Source organism: Notamacropus eugenii, chromosome 3, assembly GCF_028372415.1.
Source record: "Notamacropus eugenii isolate mMacEug1 chromosome 3, mMacEug1.pri_v2, whole genome shotgun sequence".
NCBI classification, from domain to species: domain Eukaryota; kingdom Metazoa; phylum Chordata; class Mammalia; order Diprotodontia; family Macropodidae; genus Notamacropus; species Notamacropus eugenii.
The window spans coordinates 2,242,145-2,257,699 of NC_092874.1; the positions used below are offsets into that span (position 1 = coordinate 2,242,145).

Here is a 15,555-nt window from a genome sequence, read left to right on the forward strand (position 1 = left end):
GGTACCTGATGAAGATCTTACCCACACCCAAGACAGGGGTCTCACCACTCTCATATAGGAGGCCCAGTAGTCTGAAGGTCACTGGCATACTTACAGCAAATCCTCTTCTGATAGAGTTCAATGGCTTTGAGGAGCTCCATACACGTCCTCTGGATAGAGTGGAACAGCTGAAGCAAACACAAGGAGAGGGTTTCACATGCTGGGACCCAGGGGCACCATGGGGCTCCCTCCCCTACAGGACTGCAGATCTTACTGTTGAGATGTTTCCATGAGTATGATTCTTCCCCAAACACTCAGAGCAGGCACTCAGGGGGTTTGGCAGCAATCACCTCACCCTTTCTCCAGCCCCTTTGTGAGGGGAGAAGGATGGAGGCAGGGGGCAAAGGCAGAGTGAGTGCCAGCTGGTGGCAGCAGGATAAACCCTGAAGGTCTCTGGACATGTTCAAAGCGAGGAGGGAGTGATACCATGTGGGAAGGAAAGAACAAAGACCAGAAGAGCTAGGGAGCCTAATGGTTACAGGGCAGTGAACACTGAAGCCTCAGTTGCAGAGCCTGGGTTAAAGGGGGAGGGGACACTGACCTGCCCTGTGACCCATCTGACTACTGCCCAGGCTCCAGAGACTTCCTCTGACTTTCTCAATAACATCAGGACTTTTGTGGCACCAGAGACTGTGATACTGGGTGGGGAAGGGTGGTAAGCAGTGCCTCTCTGAGTCACAGTACAGAGCCACAGAGATTTCTAAATGGTGATCATTATTTTCTTTATATAGAGGCAGCCTCTGGGTTACAAAGACTGGGGTTATTTAAGAACCTTGGGCCAGTCACTAAAGTTCTAAATGTCCCCAGGCAAGTGACGCTGAATTTTAATACAGGTGGGTCAGTCTGCATGGGTGGAGACAGCTCCCTGCCTCAGTGCAGCCCCAGGGCTCTCCCTGATCCCCTCCCTCCCCTCTTCCATCCCTGTCCCCTCTCCCCCAACTGCACAAGAGCTGAAATGCAGAGGAAGGCACCAGATAGTCAGCACTTTGGTAAGACAGACTCTGGATGGTCATTGGTAGTTCAAGGGTCTGGCCTCTATGTTATTTACTAAAGTGCTGGTTTATTTAAAGAATGAATTTTCAGTTAAACACTATGCTAAACAGACCAGCAGTGGCTGCACAGGAGCCCCTTAATAAAGCTTTGCCCTTCATGTGCTGAAGTGTCGTGAGGAAAAGTAATAAATTCAGGCACCCCACTGGTCACTTGGCTCCAGTGTGCAAATCTGGACTCTCTGGATAGCCCTTAGAGTCCTTGATGTTTACCCTTTCCATTTTCTATATAAACTCCTGGAAGATAAGGACTTCTGATGGAACTTCTTGTATCCTCCAAGCTAGCATGGTGTGTGGCACACAGTAGGAGGTTATAAAAATCTCTTGTGAGTCTACTTTTGGCATTTGTGTACCTATGGACATTTACTAGCTGGGTGATCCTGGGCAAGTCACTTACCCCATTTGCTTTAGTTCCTTATCTGTGAAATGAGCTGGAGAAGGAAACAGCAAACTACTCCGGCATCTTTGCCAAGAAAACCCCAGATGGGGGCGAGGGGAAGAGTTGGATACAATCGAAAAGACTCAACAAATCAATAGCCAATGCCAACTCAGGGATGTTGGAAATGGTTCAGCCTCGTCCTTGACTATTCTCTGCTTGCCTTTGTCCCCTCCTCCCTCTTCCAAGGTACCCAATAGCCTCACACTCTATAACCTGCTCCTTAAAGCTCATTCACACTACAGTGTAAATGACTGATTGATTATAATCATAGTTTTACCTCCTTCTCAAGGGAATTTGTATTTAACAAGATTGAAGACCTTAAGAAAAAGGACTAAAACACCAATCCCTGACCTCACACACTAGTAATTGAAGAGGGAAGACTCTGAAAGTGAGGGTTATGTCCCTGGCCCCTTAAAAAATCACACAGAACCACTGATTTTTAGCCAACACTTGTGGGCAGTAGACCAACAGCTTCTTTCCAGTCTGCAATATTATGAAGAAATATATATGACCAAGTATTTTTAAGAGGTGTTTTTAAGAAGGAGTTTTAAGAACTAATTACAAGGCAAATGACTGTAATACTCCAGTCCCTCGACAATCTGTGATTTCACAATGTGGATGTTCTTTTCCCTAGTGCAGATGGTCAGCTTACTTGTGGTCCTCATACTCATCCTTAGACAATGATCTGCTGCCTGGGAGTCACATAAAAGCAGGACAGGACTGGTAGCAGCATTTGGGAGCCCAGAGGGAAACACAGGGTGTATGGGGGTGTGTGTGTGTGTGTGTGTGTGTGTGTGTGTGTGTGTGTGTGTGTGTGTGTGAGAAAAATAGGATAGCACTTGGCTTAAGGGCTGGTATACAGTAGGTACTTGATAAGTGCTCTTAGCCCCCTTTTTGCCCTCACCTCTCAGGAGATGGAAATATAGAGGGGGTATGGAGAAAGCAGGTGGAAGATGTAGAGCCTGAGATTGGAACCCACCTTGGGGCACTTTGCTGTCCATCCTGACAGCACCCCCTACCCCCAGATTGTAAGTGCTGGGATGAATTTATGGAACACTTTTCACATAACTCTGGGATATAACAAACCCTCTTCTAACTGAGGAGAAGGGGAAGGGACTGGCCCGTAATTTCCTCCATGTATGGAACCCCTCAGGACAGAAAACTCCCTCCTCCAGGAAGGGGAGCCCCTTAGCAACAGTCTTGTGGAGGTGCCTGGAGCAGATGCTGGAGGGAGCTCTATAGTGTGAGGGGAAATATTCTTCAGTGACACTGATGAGGTTAACATGTGCTTTCCTAAGTCTTTCTGCATGACTTGGGATCTTATATTGTTTTTGATTTTGACTCATGGTCTGAGAGTTTGTGACTTGCCTGAACCAGTGAGTGCAGTAAGTGCAGAGCATGAATCCTGGTCTGGCTGGCCCTTGAACCGCTGAGGCACAGGACCTGTTCACAAATGTTTGAAGATATCTCATCTCTCAACTATCCCTCACAAACAACATGGCTCACAGCCCTTCACCCTTCTCCTATGCTCTAAAAGTTATTTCAATGTCCCGTGGAGAATGTGATGCCCAGAACTCAACTGTGTTCTCCAGAACAGGAGTATCTCCTCTAGCTCTCTGGACATAGACAGCCATGAAACATGGCCTAAACCATTTGATTTTTCTGGCCACTACCTCCTGTCACTGACTTCTGTGAAGGGAGAAGTCAACTGGAACTCTCAGGTCTTTTTCATAGGAACTGACTTCCTTACCCTGTACAACTGACTTCTTGAACACAAGGGTAAGACTTTATATTTATCCCTATTGGAGAACATCTTGTGGGTTCTAGAACAACATATTAGCCTCTTGAGATGTCTCTGAATCTTAATTCTGTCCTCTGAGGCACTGGCTATCCCCCCCCACCTTGTGTGTTAGCCACAAACTTAGAAGCACCTTTATCCAAAGCATGGATAATAATGTTTACCAGGGCAGGACCAAGGACAGAGCTCCATTTGGAGGTCTAGTGACCTCCATTCAAGTCAACAACCGCTATCATCAGAACTCTTCAGCTAAAAGTGTTCCTCATCCATGAATCACCCAAGCGGGGGCATCATCCTGACCACTATTCTCCCTCTCCCCCACAATGTAGTCAGGAAAGATGTGGTTAAGTGTCCACACGACAGGGTCAGCTCCTCCCAAATTTACCACTTTAGTCTGTATTCTAACCCCAATCCAATTACACTCTCTTGGTCTGGCTCAGGCCTGTTCTATTTCCATCTTGGCCCCAGGGGACCATTCTGTGATTTATGACTCCCTGCTTGGAACCTCTGTAGCATCAGAAACCACACTGTGCATGCTCCATCCCCTTGGTGGCCACCCAACCCCCAACCTGCCTTCACGATTCAGTCTGTCCCCCCCCTTTCCAGCTCCCCATTAGAATATCATCTCTTTGAGAGCTAGAGGCATTTCTTTCCTTGTAGGGTCTCTTCAGCACTTAATAGTGCCTGGCATATAGGGCGCACTTAATCAATGTTCTCTCCTTTCTGTCAGTCTTTGTGTCTGTCTCTCTTTCTCATTTTCATCTCTGTCTGTCTCTCTGTCTCTGTCTCTCTCTGTAAGTCTCTGTGTCTGTCTGTCTCCTCTCCATCTCTCTCTCCTTCTTTATCTCTCTCTCCTCCTTTCTCTGTCTCTGTCTCATCTTTTCCATTTCCACAACCTTGCTCACATTGTCCCCTTCTCTCCACTCACATGGCTGTTACCTCACTGGGATCATCTTGGATAGACAGACATCCTTGTCTCCTCCCTGGGCTCCCAGGCTCTTGTTTCTTTCACAGTCTGTTCTTGGCACACTTGTCACTTGTCAGGATAACCATGCTAAAGCACAGATCTGACCAGGTCACTCCCTTGTTCAAAGACCTCTGAGAGTGAGCCCACCATGGCCATAGCCTGGTGTTCAGGCCCTCCCCAATACAGCTCCACAAGACCTCTATGTCATGACCCATCATCCCTTTACCCTACTCCAATTTCTGGTCCACCTGAACTCCTGGCTCTTCCTCAGTCTCCCTTGCTGCCAACCCCCCTCACCCTACACATCTCTGCCTGTGGAGATCCTCTTTCCCCTGAAGGCCTGGCCTGGGTGTCCCCTCCTTTGGAAGCTATCTTCCCTCCCCCAGTTGCCTGCCGTCCTTTCCTCTGCCCTCACCCCATCCTACTGCCTTGTCTTGCCCCAAGTCAATGGCATGTCTCACACACCCTATTTATACCAGAGGGCTGCTGAGGGCAGGGCTGTATCTTTCCACCCTAGAGTACTCAAAGGGACCACAAGCCTATGCCCATGGCGGGGCTCTCCATCAAGTCAGCTCAATTCAATCAAATTGTGACCATCTTGATGGGACCTAAACTGAGACCAGGGGATCATTCATTACCTTTCCTTCCAAGTGCTCGCCAACCCTCTGCCCTATATGGCAGCTAGGGGGAACCCTATGCACAGAGGACTGGGCCTGAAGTCAGGAAGACCTGAGTTCAAATCCTACCTCAGACACTTAGTAGCTGTGGCTCCTGGGCAAGTCACTTAACTTCTGTCTGCCTCAGTTTCCTCAACTGGAAAATGGGGATAATAACACCTACCTCCCATGCTTGTTGTGAGGATGAAATGAGACATTAACTGTAAGTGCTTAGCACATCTTAAAGCACTTTGTAAATGGTGGTAATTACTGTTATCATCAGAGTTATTGCTCCTATCATCCATCCTAAAGCTTTGCTAGAAATTCATGTGAGTGCACCTTCTTTCTGAAAACTGAGCCAGAGCCTGCCCTGTTCCAGGGTGATGGTCTGCCGTCTCCCCATTCTGGGATTTCGTACAGAGCATGGTCCTGATTTGTGGGGGGAAGGGAGGGGATGAAGGTGGTTCAGTCCTTGGAAGGTTAATCATCTGGGCCTCATTTGTCCTCTCAATGTACTTCCTAGATATGTAGAGACCAGTCAGGGGAGAGAGCCCATGGAGTGAACATATTCAGGCTGTGTTGTGCCCACTACAGTTGGGACTACATGTGAGTTGTGTGCACCCTGGGGTCGCCAGGGAGCACCCCCCTACCTCCAGTTTGGCATCCAGGTCTGCGTCGGAGGCCACGACATGCTCGTCTTCCTTCTTGCCTGTCGCCTTGATGAGGGCTTGCTTCGTTTTCCAATACTTCTGCTGCATCTTATTCACCACTGACTTGTCTTGACTTTGGGCGTATTGGTCATACAATTCCCTAGAGTAGCTGCCAAGGACATGTGAACAGTTACAAGGGGGAGGAAGCTTGGAGGGAATTTCTGGGATGCGTCGGATGCCTTCATTTGCCAACAACAGCTCTGGGCTAGGCAGGAAGTACTGTCCTAGCATGTTATTTGACTAGCATGAAAAGATGTGTTTCCATATTTGTCAGTCTTTTTAAAAATGACATTTCAACATGAGACTTAGGTCCAAGCTTGAACACCGTACTGGACCTCAGAGACCAAGCCTAGGACCCCCAGAGATGTAATGCTCCCAGGTTGGCTACTTGGTGGCAAAGCCAGGATTAGAACCCACATCTCTGAACTCCAAGCCCAATGGTCTCTTCTTCCTGTCATTGTCTCTGACACTCAGGGGATGATGACTAGATAACAGAAGATTGACATGTAGGGGGAAAGGTAAGATGTCTAAGAATTTCATATTTTAATAATCAAACCTGCAAGGGACTTTAAATTGAACAAAAATAATGGACAGTATGTCATTCCCTAAGGGAGAGTATCCTGAAAAACATTCTTTCAAAAATATGTCAATAGATATGGAAAAGAAAATTCCATAGTTAGATCCTGAGAAGACAGGCTGCGGCAGCATGCCAATGGACATGGCTGATGGCAGGATGATCTCTGGATAGAACCCCCTCTGGTCTTCCCTCTTTACTCCCTTCTTGGAGTCTTTAATCTGCCAGCTGCTCAGTGCCCCCTTTCTTCCCTCAGGCTGTCTGGGCCCTCAACCCTGTCCCTCAGATCACACCTGATCAGTGAACCCCAACTTCCTAAGTTGACTCCAGACAAGCCAGACACTGGCTGTCTAGGTTACAAGGGCATGTGATCCCATTGGCTTAGGAAAGCAGTCTGGAACAATCAGAAACTGTTTGGTCACTGAAGTCAGGGTAGGCAAGGAGACCAGAGACCTATCTGTCCTTTAGAATGAACCATTCTATGTGGATATTTCTTGGAAGACACCAACAAAATGCCTTTGCTGTTTCACATTTCAGACAACAAGGGGTTTGGGCCTGTCCTTAATGAGATCTGAACTTTGTAAGAATTTCCAACATGTCCTCTCTGCCAGGGGCTTCCTAAGTGACAGCTAGATAAGCTTGTTCCTGCTTCATTCACTATAGGTTTCTAAGAATGATTAATTGGGGGTAAGTATTCATGAAGGACCATAAAACCAAGAGACCAGCTTTCATCAGAGACTGGAATCACTCTGATTACTTCATGTCTTACAGAGAGTGATTCAAAAAGGGGGCTGACACCATCATTGATATCTGAGCTTCCTCAGAAGAGACAACCCAGGAAGCACCAAGTCCTCTTAAGAAGGGTTGCTGCCCCTTGGGACCCAGGCTGCTCACTGATGACCCATCTGACTGGAGGCTCCTAAGGCAGGGACTGGCCTTAGCCTTTATTTGGATCCCCACCTTGGCTGGCACACAGTGGGTGCTTGTCAAGGTGTCTTGTCTGACTGTATGCAGGGTGAGTCACAAAGGCTGCCCACACACCACCTGGGGTCAGAAGGAGGAAGGTCACTCACCATTTGTGTCCCTCCATGTTTCCTTTTGTTCTTCCGTTGCTGATGATTCAGGGGGATGCTCAGGAATTAGAACATCACCTGCAAAGAAGGAACACCATGTAAGAAAGGCACCTGGGCATCCATTTTTGTACATGTTTACAAGAAATCTTTGAGCTAAGACTTTTCCCCGTAAGGATACTAGAGTCAAATGTAAGTTTCTTGAAGGCAGATGTAGTTTATGTGGGTATCTCCAGAATGGGTGTGTGGAGGCACATAGTAGGTGCTTTATGGTGCTTATTGGAGTGGATTGGAAAAAGAATGCCCCAGATCAGTCTCACCGCAGCTTGATAGAGGAAGGGTGAGGAGAAGGGATTCTGCAAAAGTGGGAGGAAGCATTCAAAGGTGGAGGGGCAATTTCAGGAGGGGACAGAGAAGACCATGAGCTCATGAGCATGGTGACTGCAGTTTTCTCTGGTTTAGCAGGGCACAAAGGAGCACTGAACAATGGTAATGCCACAGAACCAGGATCCTGGTTCAGCATGCCTTGAACTGGGAGCAATAATCAGAGCCAGGGGCCAAAGAAAACCAGCCTGCATGCCACAATAGCCTAGGCTCCATTCCCTTCCAAGCCTCAAAGTTCTTACCTTAGCTGGGTGTCTCTTTCTTTGGGACAGCCATTTCCATGGCTCATGGTGACATGTCCCTGACTTGCACTCCAGCAAGGAGGCTGGTCAGCGCCACACTGATAGAGGCTGATCACTGCCTCCCAAGAGGAAGCTGGGATACTCAGAGCCTCTCAGCTCTCTCCAGCCTCTATACAGCCTAGCAGAAAAGAAGGGAGTGGCTTCTTGACTGCACCAATAAAGGGCATCCAGACCAAGATGGAAAGGTTGCAGGCCATGAGGAGCACCTAACCCTTTTCCCCTTCCCAGCTACTCAGGCCAGTGCACCTCCTACATCCTACTTCCCTTGCCTCTACTGACTCCCACAACATTTCATTCACACTAAAGTATATGAAATGAGGGAGGAGAGTGGGGGCAGAGGGAAGACCCAAAGTTACTCCAGGAACATTTGAAGAAGAGGAAGGCTTTCAGTGGGGATGAACCCAGGAAGACTCTCCAGAGATGATGGTGTGGCTGAGCCTTATATAAAGGAAAATCTGTTTGCAGGTGTCCAGGGACCAAAATTTAAAGCTCATATTAGGCAGGGAAGTGGGAAGGAGAAGGAGAGAGTTGGTTTTGGGGGGGCACTATAGAGGGAGAGATCACTCAGCTTGGAGGGGTCATCACTACTTTAGGGGCCAGCCTAGTAGAGAGTTGCTACATCTTCTATATCTGGGCAGACTCAAAAGTGGGAACTCAAGAGAGCCAGAACTGCGCCATTCCCCACCTTCCCTGGCCTGCCATAGAACTTCTTGAGCAGACCCAATGCAGGGAGCAGCCAGCAAAGCAGGCAGGCCACTTCAGTAATTCTTCCAGAACAAGAAACCAAATCCCAGAGAGTTTACCCACCACCTGGCCATGATCAGGCAGGGGAAAGTGAGAGCCAGACCCTCTGGTGTTGATGACAAGGATAATGACGATGAATGACGCCCCCCCCCTCCCATAATGGGCCCAGCAATGATGTCTCCCATTTCCCCAGCCCTTATGGTCTGCCCAGAGCACCTTTGGCTCCTGGCTCCCCTCCACTGCCCTCTAAGCTTGCTCAAATACCCATGGGGCTCCAGCTGCCTCCTGGGCTGCTCTGCCTCTAGACCAGCTGGATGCTAGGCTCACCATCATAGCATTTCATATATTTACTTTGCATGTACTGTCAGTCTATAGACATCCAGGAAAATGTAAGTTCCCAGAAGGCAGAGATTGCCTCACTTTTGACTTTGCTCTCCTGGGGTCTGTAAAGCAGCAGAGACATCACAAACGTTTACTGAATTCACTTTTGTTAAATTGCGCTGGTGCATCATGTTGGGTTTCAGCAGTTACATTAAATGAAAGATTAAATCAGAAATAAAATACGCCCAAACTATAAAAATATATCTCAGTTTTTTCAAAATACATTTTTGTTATCAGGTTTGAGAGGGAGCATGATATGGTAATACAATCAGATCCCTGTGAGCAGATGTTGACTTGGAAAACTACAAATTAACATTACCTGTGTTGCATAGCATTTTTATTTCTTTTTAAAAACATTTCCTGATGACATTTTAATCTGACCCAGAGTGTTGGGCCCAAGTCCAACACTTCTGGTGTAGTGAACAGGGAGCAGAAGACCAGAGATCAAGTCCAGCTCTGATACAGATCGACTGTGTGACTTCGGGTAAGTCATTTCATCTCTTGGGGCTCCAGGCTTCTTACACAGAAGCTCCAGACCAGGTATTGATCCATATGGGGAGGGATATTCCTCCCCTGTGAGTCCCAGGCCTCTATCTATGACCCCTAATTATCTTATGTAATCTTCCTAAATTTCATTTTTAGTCATTTTTTTTTCCTTATATAACATGATTTTTTAAAAAAGAAATGTGAAACTATCTGGAATACAGTTTCTAAGCACCATCACAGGTCCAGTGAACTATAGAATCTTTCAAAGGGCAGGTGGTCCCCCACTTTGAGGGGATGGAGTACCCTTAAAGAGCCCCCCTCCCATCTGAACACTGCCTAAACATGGGCACAGAGCTGGGACACTTCTACCATCCTCCTGGCTATCACCACATGTGCAGCCCCAAGCCTTGGCTTCTCTAACAGTTCATCCTCTGTCCCCTGAGCTCCGAGGGGGACGCTCCCTTCCTGGCAGGCTCTGGAGCCCCATTGTCCTCTGTACCAGCCAAGGGCTGTGTTTGTGAACAATGACACCGTCTGAAGCTGACACTGGATCAGCAGCAGCCCAGGAGCAGGGGAGGGTTGGAGCAGCAAGACCCCAGTTGGGCTTCTATCAGTCTTACAGGAAAGACAAAGATTTGGGCTCAGCTGACATCTGCCAAGACCACGGGATACAGGGATGGGAAACCTTCGGCCTTGACTGAGGTCACGTGTCGCCCTCGCAGTCCTCAAGTGTGGCCCTTTGAATCCAAACTTCACAGAACAAGTCCTTTTACGAAGGGGATTTGACCCCTAACCATTAAAATGACCAGTAGTCAAAGGCTGAACCTGGGTTCCAGTTCCAGCTCTGCCTCTTCCTAGCTGTGTGACCTTGGACAAAATATTGTCCCTTTATGGACTTTTTCCTTGTGAGGCTGGATGTCTCTAAGGGTCCCGTTAGTACTAATACGCTTCGATGGGGTGAGTGCCAATGATGAGTGGAGATGCTCAGGAAGTCTTGACCTTTCACCTGTATCTTCTGACCAACCACCAGTGCCCTGCCCTCCCCTTCCAAGCCTTTCTCCCTCCAGGGGCAGGAAGGTGGTGCAGTGGATGGAGCACCAGTGCAGGAGTCAAGAGGATCTGAATTCAAATCTCACCTCAGACACTTGACACTCACTAGCTATGTGATCTTGGGCAAGTCACTTAACCCCAGTTGCCTCATCCTGGGTCATCTCCAGCCATCCTGATGAATATCTGGTCACTGGATTCAGATGGCTCTGGAGCAGAAGTGAGGCTGGTGACCTGCACAGCCCTCCCTCACAACAAAGTCAAGTGCAAGTTATTTCATTATTTCTCTGATGGCATGGTCTTCTTCGGCAAATCGTCCTTTGTTGCCTCAGGGCTGGCTGAAGAGGCCAACCCAAAGAAGGCGGGGCCAGACTAAAACTCTCCCCTCCAGTGGGGCAGCTGAATTCTAGGGGGGCTACTTCAGAAGGACTGGATTAACTGGCTGTAACCACCCCCCCCCCCAATTCCACACTACAAGCATTTATGGAGCACCTATTGTGTGTGAGACACCTGGGATAAAGAAATGATGCCCTGACTGTAAGGAGCTTGTCTTTGATTATATGTGTGAAAATATATGCACAGACACGGGTGTAAAGATATTTATGTATTCACAAATATCTGCATGTGAACATGCATCTGATAAGCCAGATACAGCCAAGGTGGAGAAGTGAGAAGGCTTCCTCTAGGAGGCACAGGTAAGCTGAGCCCTAAAGGGAGCTAGAAGATGCCTCAAGGTAGAGGTGAGGAGGGAAATCATTGTAGGCAAAGGTGTGGAGGCGGGAGGTGACCTGTCAGGTTGTCAGATTGACAGCTATAACTAGAGGTCACTGGCTTAGTCTCCAGTCCCACGGAGTCATAGGTGAAGCCAGACTAGAAGATGAGCCACAGCCAAGAGTGAGAGGCTGTGGGCCCCCACATGCATGCTTCTCTGCGGCTCTGTCTCTCACGTACCCCATTCCTGATGTGGGTCATCACAGTCAACCTATCAGCTCAGCTAAGGAGATACTGCCAAGTGTCAGCACATTTCAAGGCCGGAATAAAATGTCATGAAGTGTGTGAGCACAGGTGTGTGCACATATGGGTACACAATTCACACAAAAGCAAGCCCTGCCCTACCCCGTGGTGCACGTCTTCTTCCAGACCCTGCAGGGTTTGGGCCCCTCTGAGCCCAGCTCCCACTCCCAGGTCTCCAAAAGTACATGGTCACAAGCCTCAGTGACTGGTCATTACTGGGGCTGGGCTGGAGAGGGGTGAGAAGGGCTGCTCCTGGCCTGATGACCTTCCCTCCAGACTGAGCTGTGTGACCTTGGTAAGTCTCTTCATCTGTCTGCCTCAGTTTCCTCACCTGTAAAACCTGCCTGCGGTGTTGTAAGGATCCAAAGAGATATTTGTTTAGTACTCGGCATAGAGCCCAGGAGTGGTACCAACTGTATAAATGGTTATTCCCTTCCCCTAAAACATCCTGAACCTTATGTTCCCTCCCGTGGCCACATTGGCAGGTCAGGCCTTAGCCCTGGGGCTATTACGATCACTGCCTCTTCCTGCTCCAAGACTCTCTCCCTCTTGAAAATGGTGGCGAATCTTGACCACACAGGGGAGCAGGCGTCCTTCCTGCCCCACCCACCATTCCAGAGTCTGCAGCCCCTGGGCCTTGACCCCAGATGCTTTTGGGCACCAGAACTGGGACTGACCTGGGGGCCACTGATCAGAAGCCTCCCGCCCTTCAGCCGGTAGTCCCTCCCTTCCTTCCTTCCTTCCCTTCCAGGGCTCTCCCTGCAGCCTGGGCACGGACCGCAGTCCTCCCAGTAGCTGTACTTTCCCAGTACCCTGGGTCACTGGGGCCCAGGCCTCCCACCTCTCTGAAGGATCCTGCATCCCCCTCCCCCAAGGCACCCCTACACCCAGAGTGACCGGCTGGCGGACAGCTTCGTCCTGGCATGGTTTCCAAGGAGAGGGGACCAAGACCCCCACCCCCAACCCAACAGCTGGCCCCAGGCAGCTCTGCCTCCACCATTCCCAGCTGCCCCGCTGGGCCACGGCCTTGGGCGCCTCCGCCTCTGTGCCCGCGATGCAGCCGGGGGTGGGGAGGGGGCTGGGGCTGCCTTGGGAGCGGGACGTGCCCGGGTCAAAGCAAGCCTGCCGGATTGGCGGCTGCAAGGCCAGGCCCCAGCTGGCAGCAGGAAAGGCAGCGTCGGCCCTGGAGGCTCAGCCCCATCGGAATGGCCTCCTTCCTCCCCGAGAAGATGCCCGGCGGCCCGAGCCCAGCCAGGTGGCAGCAGGTGCGGCGGCGCACCCAGCCGGGCCGCGGGCGGAGAGCACTGAAGCCCCCGCCCCTCCAGGCCGGCCCGGAGGCTCCGCGGTGATGCCCCCGCCCCGGGCTCCCGATGGAGCAGGAAGGTAGAAGAGAGCCCTCCCCGCGGGCCCTTGTGCCTCACCTGCCCCAGCCGGCTGGGGGGTCCCGGCTCCCGGCCCGGCCCTCCGTCCCCCCTCCGCCCGCGCAGCGGAGCGCCCGGATCGGGCCCGCCAGCTGCCTGGCAGCCCGGTGCCTCCGCGGGCCGGCCCGCTGGCGTCAGCGCGATCCGTGGCAGGAGCGGCAGCCCTGGCATCGGCAGGAAGAGGAGGAGGGGGATGTGCGAGGCGCGTCGGGAAGGGGGGAGGGTGGGGCTCCCGGGCAGCGCGGGCCGCCCCGATCCCCCAAAGGCCCCCCGGTGAGGGGGCCCCAGCGGAGAGAGCGCAGGGGGCTCGCTCACCTGCACCTGGCGGGGCGGGGCCGAGGAACACTCACTCAAAGCCCGCAGGCCCTGGCCGCTGTCCCCTGAGAGCCCCAGAGGCCCCACCCACTGGGCGGGCCCCCTCTCCTTCCCCTCCCCCCTTTCCCCACCTCCACAGCCAGGTGTTCTGGGTTAGTAGATGCGTGCGTCACAATCGCACGCGTGTGTGTGTGTGTGTGTGTGTGTGTGTGACACAGTAAGCGCTTAATGAAAATGCTTGTGGACTGACCTGCACTCCTGTGCTCTGGTGGGGGAGCACGGATCTCTGTCCCTCTCCCCCCCCCATGCGTACATATGTGCATGTGTGTGCACAGTCTGTGAGAGCAGACCCTGGGGCTTCCGTGTGTGCCAATATTTGTGAATGAGTGTGTGGGGGCAGCACGTGGCTGTGTCACCTCTCCTGGCCCTTTTGGGAACATAATTGGGATGGCAGGTTGCAGTGGGACCTTTGGATTGTCCCTGGGATCCCAGCAGCCACCTGTTTCCCATTCTCTCATTGCCAGGTCTGGGGGCTCCCCCAGGTCAAACACCAAACCATGGCAGAAAGGTTGGAAGAGCCCCTCACATCCTGTCTTTGATCCTCCCTCCTTCCTCTCCTCCTCCTCCTCTCACATTCCTTACCTGGGCCCAAAGGCTCTCCCTGAGGGTAAATATTGGGGGCTATGGGGTGAAGCTGGCTGGGATTCTTTCCTCAAAAGGTAGAAAAGGCTTGGTGGTGGTGTGTGTATATGTGTCTATGTGAGGGTGGGTGGGGTGGTGTTTCCCACCTGCAACTGAATCCAACAAGAATCTTGGAAGTGCCCACTCAGTGCTTGGCTCCTTACAAACCCACCCCCTGGGGGCTCCTGGGGTCTTTGTGCATAGTGTGCTGGCCCTGTTTCTACTTGAGTTTGTTACCACTGGAGTGGCACCTGGTGCTATCCTCGTAAGCAGAGCTCTGCTGGCTTCTAGTTCAAACAGGACAGCCTCAGTTTAGTGTTCAAAGCCCTTCAAATCTGGCCCAAGCAACCACTCCAGCCTTACTAGGCATTGTGTTCTCTAGACCATCTGAATTGTTCTCCGCTCCTCACACGTGACACTTTATGCCCATTTCTGGGCTTTCACAGTGGATGGCCACCCTGCCTGGATGGAACACAGCTTCTTCTTCATCACAGTTGCCTAAGAAAGTGCTTTCTCATAAGGGATTTGGATTTCTGGGCCAGGGTTTAAAATAGAGGGTTGATAGATGCCTTGCCAGGAATGGAGTGCAGCTGGGTGCCATGATGGATAGGCTTGGGATCAGGAAGCCCCAAGTCAGAATCCTGGCTCAGACAGTAGCTGGCTGTGTGGCCCTGAATCTCTCTCAGTCTCAGTTTCTTTTTCTGCAAAATGAAGGTAATAATAGCACCTTCCTTAGAGAGTTATTGTAAGGATCCAATATGGAGAAGGAAATGGCAAACCACTCCAGTATCTTTGCCAAGAAAACTGCACATAGCACCGGGAGTGGTCAGACAAGATTGAAACAACTGAATAACATAAGCAAGGATCAAATGAGATAACATATGGAAAGCCCTCAAAGTGTTATATAAATGCCAGCAGCTATTAGCAGAAGGTGGTGAGCACGTGGTTATCGGCTGTCTCACAAGTGTCAGCTTCCCAGGATTTACTAAATGCTTACTTACTGTGTGTCAGGTGCTGTGCTAAGAAAGGCAAAAGCCAGTCCCTGCCTCTGGGCCCTCCCAGTCTGACGAGGGAGATAACCTGCAGACAACCAAGCACATACAAGATACAAGCAGGAAAAATGGTTGGTGATGGATAGCAGGAAGGCATGAGCATCGAGGGAAGCAGGAAAGGCTTCTTGTAGAGCACCATAACTAGGTTTGGAGAAAGCCAGGGGAACCTTGGCAAAAGCCCTCAGAAAAAGGCCTTAAAAATGGGGGTGGAGAGAAAGCTATCAATGCCTATCTGCCAATCTAGATACAATAGAGAATAATTAGACTGGAGGAAGAAGAAACTGTCAAGATGAATCCAAGTTCACAAGAGACAAAATCCTGGAAGGGAACTGGGGGCTCCTTGGGTTACTCAGCGAGCGTTTGTTATTTTAGCTTAATGTCTTTAATTCACAAAATGGATTTCCTCCTCTTGTCTCTCCTCTCATT

General features: G+C 50.6%; 1 protein-coding gene and 1 long non-coding RNA gene across 5 annotated transcripts in view; one reads left to right on the forward strand and one right to left on the reverse strand.

Moving 5' to 3' along the window:
- Positions 1-13,502, reverse strand: part of ICA1 (islet cell autoantigen 1) — a 53,650-nt gene extending 40,148 nt beyond the window's left edge. For 2 of the 4 annotated variants that reach the window (XM_072650780.1, XM_072650777.1), the window contains exons 1-4: positions 13,082-13,435; positions 7,306-7,383; positions 5,599-5,767; positions 95-167 (exon numbers count right to left, since the gene is read on the reverse strand). In XM_072650780.1, coding sequence (XP_072506881.1) covers positions 95-167; positions 5,599-5,767; positions 7,306-7,322 — 259 coding nt within the window. In that variant the 5' untranslated portion in view covers positions 7,323-7,383; positions 13,082-13,435. Of the gene's footprint in view, positions 1-94; positions 168-5,598; positions 5,768-7,305; positions 7,384-8,673; positions 8,857-13,081 lie in introns of those variants that run through there. The other 2 variants (XM_072650778.1, XM_072650779.1) reach the window with 2 other exon arrangements.
- Positions 6,598-7,512, forward strand: LOC140532368 (uncharacterized). Its single transcript, XR_011976473.1, has 2 exons — positions 6,598-6,919; positions 7,004-7,512. It is a non-coding gene; the product is annotated as an uncharacterized lncRNA (long non-coding RNA).
- Positions 13,503-15,555: the final 2,053 nt, after the last annotated feature.